The sequence below is a fragment of the Prunus avium genome, chromosome 2 (genome assembly GCF_965620075.1).
Source record: "Prunus avium chromosome 2, drPruAviu1.hap1.1, whole genome shotgun sequence".
NCBI lineage: Eukaryota > Viridiplantae > Streptophyta > Magnoliopsida > Rosales > Rosaceae > Prunus > Prunus avium.
Window position 1 is genome coordinate 28,492,771 of NC_142285.1, and position 6,222 is coordinate 28,498,992.

The 6,222-nt window shown below is 36.1% G+C and overlaps 1 protein-coding gene across 1 annotated transcript; it reads right to left on the minus strand.

Moving 5' to 3' along the window:
* Nucleotides 1-937: 937 nt before the first annotated feature.
* On the minus strand, nt 938-5,508 carry LOC110756042 (ent-kaurenoic acid oxidase 1-like). The gene is made up of 8 exons (XM_021957418.2): nt 4,993-5,508; nt 2,765-3,242; nt 2,393-2,659; nt 2,076-2,165; nt 1,922-2,000; nt 1,697-1,803; nt 1,480-1,601; nt 938-1,372 (listed from the first exon to the last, which is right to left on the minus strand). The coding sequence occupies exons 1-8, from the start codon at nt 5,247-5,249 to the stop codon at nt 1,273-1,275; spliced, it is 1,500 nt and encodes a 499-aa protein (XP_021813110.1). The 5' UTR covers nt 5,250-5,508; the 3' UTR covers nt 938-1,272.
* Between the last annotated feature and the right edge of the window lie 714 nt (nt 5,509-6,222).

Sequence of the window (6,222 nt, forward strand, 5' to 3'; positions counted from 1 at the left end):
AGTCAGAGAGAGAATCAGAAAGAGGGAAGGCGAATGGTTGTTTTGGAATAAAGAACATATGAGTATGTACGTAACATGGGTTTAGGAATTAGGGTAACTTTTTAATTATTATATTATATTATATTATATTATATATATATATATATATATATATATATATATATATATATATATATATTAAAAATAAATACAACACTTATAGGGCCGGGTTCGGGAATGGGGTTAACAATACCATCCCTGGCCCATATCTGATCAGGTATTTTAAAATTAGGGATCCCCGTACCTGCCCCTGTTTTTCCCTTGAAATTTCCCCTGTTAAGGCCGGGGACCCGACAGGGATTGTTGCCATCCCTACCGTCATGGAATGGTATCCCAATCCCAAGGCCCGAATCCCCTGTTTTTTAAAATTAGTTATAAAAAAAAGTTATTCATATGATAACACTTGAATTTTACCTTAAACTATAATTCAACTCAATTACATTCAATTGAACTATTCACTCAACTACTCAAAATCATCTCAATTTAATTTGAATAAACTAATAAAATCATATAATAATACAAATCAATCCAAAACTTCACCATCTTATTTACTCTTAGATGGGTTGATTGATAACCATACCCAAGTCATTGTTGCTAATGGGGAAACATATCGATTCTGACACTGAGCCATGAGCTGGGCAGTTCAAGAAAAATGAAAATTAGCCCCAAGCTTATTCATAAGGACGAGACTGTGGGTGTTCAACTGAACAAAACAAATAGAAGGATGGAGATGTGTTATTGAGGGAAATTATATCCCAGAAATGAAGAGGCAAGAAAGAGTTGGAGTTGTGCAGGGTATATATGAGATGAGCTGTTCCTGGTAGAGACTCGAGTTGAATCCGAATAGATTTGTAGTTTCTATCAAACATCTTGTCTTGTAATGAAAGTGATTAAAAAGTTTAGTTAACTTTTTGATTGTTATAATTCTATTATATTATATGTTTATTGATTAAAAACAAATACATCACTTACCGAGTCGGGTTCAAGTATCCCTGTATCCGCCCCCCATTTTTCCCCTGAAATTTTCCCCCTTAGGGCCGGACCCGACCCTGTTAGTCAATCGCATTTCCATTCCTGTCTGTCTAGTAACAGATGGGCAGATCTAAGTTCAAAACTTGCCAACCAAAAACATAGAACCTAAAAGCTAATATATGAGGCAGACACACTCTGGGTTCTCATAACATTTGATATTAAATACATTCTGTGCTTTCTTCTTCACTTCTCCTCTCATGTCTATGCAGATCCAGTTTTCTTGATTATTGCCAAGCAATTGTCTTTTGGCCTAGTGTGTGGCAAGTACATCAATGGGCAGTCCGGATTAGAACGTTCCATTCTGCAGCACCAAATTACAGAAACATTAGAAGAATATACAGAAAAAGGAACCCAAAAAAAATGCATTTTGTAAGTTTAGTCATGGAATTTGGTTGCAAGATGACTCACTTATAATTAAGGAGGAAATAGTGAAGGAAAATAGCGATTTCCAGCTTAGCTAGATCATTTCCGGGGCACAGCCGGCTTCCAGCTCCAAAGGGAAGAAAAGTTAATGGTTTGGGTGTGTAGTTCTGAGCCAGCAGAGAGTAGTTAAACAAGTCAGATCCAAGATATAAATTACTGTTTGTCATAATTATCAGTACATCAAAAGTTCTTGTGAACTTACATCCCATCGAAAAGGGTTGAATTCCATTGGATTTGGGTATATTTCAGAATCATAGTGAATGCTCCTGAACCAGACCAAAACTTTCCAGCCCTTAGGAACGCTATAACCTGAAATCAAAGCCATTAAGTTAATTTTTTAAGGTGGTTCCACATCAAAACAGATAAATTGAACAAATATACAAATTCTGTTTCCTCTAAAACAAAACATTTAGAACCATGCACTCACCGTTTATGTTGACATCTTTCTTTGCCTCTCGAAAAACGGTAAGGGAGAATGTTACGACACGAAGAGTTTCATCAATCACCTATGGAGTTTAAAAGGGTTAGCTGGAATATGATGGCAGGGGCTGAAAAAAATGGAAGTGAAGTCACTTATGTACCTGGGAAAGATACTCCATTTCTCGATATTCCTTTAACGTCATGCCCTTCTGTGTTGGTGGCCTCCTTTTTACAATCTCTTCTTGCTCTGCCTGCATTGACCAAACAAACATGTTAGCAAACCAGAATTCATTAAATAGGCAATAATTTTTTTTTAAATATGGACTAAATCAGAGTTGATTGAGTTTGGATGCAAAGTGAAGGCTAGAAATTACTATGTATTGTGACATTGGGTAAAGAAGTCCCCAATATTAAAAATATGACACAATTAAAGAACTTAGTCTAGTTTGACTATCCGAAGCTACGTAAATTCATCTACCTTAGCTTTCTGGAAATATTCTGGGTGTTTATGTAGGAAAATGGTAGCCCACATCATTATATGTCCAGAAGATTCATGGCCTGCATTTAAGTACATTAACAGAACATCTATAATTTCCGAATCTGTAAGTTTTCTTCCATCGTCATCAACAACATCTAGCAGAGCATCCATCATATCTTTCTTCTTTGGCATGTAGTTTCGGGACTTCCTTTGAGCTCTTCGCTCGTCCACAATGGATTGAAATGTAGAGACAAGATTTTTCCGAGCCTGAAATAAAAATGACTCAGTTAGATGCTAAAACAAAATACAAATACTAATGTCCATGTTACGGAAAAACAAAAAGAAAAGAAATTCAACTTATAAGTCCCTCACCTTAAGTGCTTTATGATATGCAAATCCCGGAAGATTGATTGCCATGGCTCTAACTCCATAGTTAAGAATTGTGTATTCCCTCTCCAGAGCATCCATGACTGGCTCGCTCTCTGAGCTGAGAAAGATGTACATGATAATCCTAAAAGTAAGCTTTCTGAGTTGAGTTAAGAACTCTATTTCTCCCATTTTGGACCATTTCTCCAAAGATGTTACGACTATGTCTTCAATATACTTCATGTACATGGACAATGCTTCATTGCCATTGACTGGAGCAGCTGTTAGCCTTCTTAGACGTTTGTGTTCTTCATAAGATATACCGATGAATGAGTTCTTTCCAATTAGTTCCAATGTGGAAAGAGGCCAGCCGGGTTTGAATGCATCATCATCGGTCAAAACTCTTTTACTTGCTTCCGGGGTTGTAACGATGACACTTGGGCTCCCAAACATGAAAGCCTTGTAGATTCCAGTACGCCCAAACCTGCATTGTTCATTGATAAGGCAATCTAGTTAGATGTGTGCGTGTTTCCCTTTTAACTCGAAGTGATTAAAAGTGGAGCATAGAGATAAACTCTTCATCAAAAACACTTGTATAACTCTGTTTCTGGCTGTAAATTTCATTCACTTTTCCTTTCTGAATTATTCTCAAGGGACCCAATAGCATCATACAAATGCAATTAATGTTCTTTGAATTCAGCTTTCTCCCTCCTCAAATTTAGGAGCTCCTAGAGGTCTCTCTATTTTAGGAGGTGAATAGAGAGCATGATTAGAGTTGTATTTTTACAATTATTCCCTAAAATTTGTCTAAAAAAGTGGTTTATGGGGTCCATTGTGAATGCTCTTAAGGCAGATTATATGGAAGACAAGATAAGAAATGCAAGTGACTGTAATGAAATCATATTTGCTGTTACTAAATCCCATCAACTGTAGTGGTGGGCGCACATATTCAACTTGTTACTCCATCATCTAGTTTCAAGCACAAATATATGTTATTTAATTGGAAACTTTTCCTATAGCTTCGTATCTAATTGAAAAGAAAAACAAAGAAGAATATTAAAAAGAGAATAACTTCCTATCAAGGGAGTTAGTCAATCAACACAAACATGTGGAGAACTTATTCCTAATTATGTTTCTGCTTCCATAACCAACGTGGGTTCTCTGTTCTCTGTTTTCCATTATGCCCCCACTAAAACACATAAAAATGTCAAGTACTTTCTTTGGTCAGAAAATTCCAAGTACTTGAGGACAAGGGAAGCATATTAAATTATACAACAAGAAAGAGATTCTCACGCCATGGAAAATCTAAAAACCCCTTCCCCTGTTTTTTGTTCTTTTTTTCTTTTTGTTTAAAGTTTCTTATTAAACCCTAAATTTCATATAAACTTTTGGGATAGTCTTAAGTTTACACCATTGTGGGAGGACATAAGGGAAGAAACACTTACATGAAACATGTTTGCTATTCCCGACCAATTACGGTATGCCACTCGTTATAATTTTTCAACGTGGCATACTGTGATTGGCCGAAAATAGCAAAACAGTGATATACCTATTTCATACAAGTTTTTCTACATAGAAGGAGGGTGAGCCCTATATCAAAGACTTGAATAAAACCATTTTCTTAAAATTTCTTGTTAGACCCAAACTTCATATAACATGGACAATTTACTTGTAATCTTACACCATTACCATTGTCTATCTGAGTTCAACTGCGAAAGAGGTGCGGGCCATAGAAAGAAGTGGGCCCTCTTAAACATAGAGGTGGTGGGCCCTCCTAAACATAAGTAAGGTTGCAAAAATTGGGAGTACTTGCATGATTTGTGGCGGTGGCACTAAGCCACGTTGTGTAAAGACTGCCCTCCACAAGTGTGAAATATGCAGAGAGATTAGTTATAAAAAATCCATGAAATAAAAAGACAACAAAGCTTGGTGTTATGGATGTGACAGTCAAAATGACAAAAACGGCCAACTCTACTGTCGAGTCAACTGTTTTTGTGATCTCTCCTGATTCCGCAATTCACTAAGGTACATTCAAGACAGACCAAGAACACAAACGTTCACCTACGTTGGGGGGCACTTTGGTAATTCCAAACCAACTTCAAATTACCAAAATGCCTCCGTCATTTTCTTTACAAACGTCTAAATTGATATCCGGAATCAGATAAACTTCGGCTTGGAGAAAACAAAGAAAAAACATATAATTGTAGCCGAGAGAGAGAGAGAGGGATGTGAACCTGGAAACAAGGGAGTTGACAAAGGTTTCAGGGTTGGAGGACTTGAAAGCTTTGAGGAAGGACCACATGTTGCCAATGAAAGGCCAGCCCAAGTCACCAGGAGGGAGAGAGTACTGCTTTTCACCCAGCGGGGTTTCATATAACCAGGAATTTGCATTCTGCAGAAGCCATTTGAGGGCCACAAGAGCACAAACGCTGCACAAAAGAACCATCCACATGGAGGAACCAAGCTCTATTCCAACTCCCAAACCCAACATAATATATTCTTTGCCTTTGTGAACAAAGGGAACCAAACTCTACTCTTTTAGTTTTTGATCACTGTACTCAGAGAAACAGAGAAAACAGTTGCACACTCAGAGAGAAGAAGCTTACAGTCTGCTTGTGCTTCTCTATGTTTGCACACGCTTATATATAAATACTCTCGGGCATGGCCCAAGGGAGATGGTTTGTTGTTTTACTAAACCTAAAGAAAAAAGGCTAAATTGGAAAAATGAAAAATTGGATTTGTGAAGAAAAATAAGAATAAAAACAAATGAATGAAGGAAATTATATGTGAATTGGGAAAAATATATAATATTGTGGTATAATGGGTTATTACATGGTGATGCAGACATGTATAAGGTGGCCGGCTTCCTCTTTATCTATATTTGGTTCTGTCGTGTTGTAAATGGTTTTGATTCTTTTTATGTGTACCATTGATGGGTTTTTATTTATATTTTTATAAAGTTATTTAAAGCAACACTCCCTGATATTTTTGGTGTTTTCACAAAATTATCTGAGGTTTTAAAAATTACACGAACATCCCCTTAGGACTTATATTGTTTTCACAAAATCCCTTTTAATTTATTTTTCGTCCAAAGATTGATGATTTTATATATATAAAAATTTCTTCAAATGACAGAGTTAGCCTTTGAGATTAGATTGCACATACATTTACTAAGCTTAATTTGTTATTTGCAACAACAAAAAATTATGTATGAAATCATAATCATTTTGGATGAAGAATCAATGAAAAGGGGTTTTATGAAAACAAACTGAAACATCAAGGAGTGTTCGTATAATTTTTAAAACCTCAGGGATTTTATAAAAACACCAAAAATCTCATGGGATGTTAATGTAAATAACTCTTCTTCTATTTAGTTAAGATAAAGAAATAAGTACAACGTATATAGATTATGAAAAGAGTGAGCCTTCAAGGGTAAGCAACAATTGAAGAAACATAATTTGGGC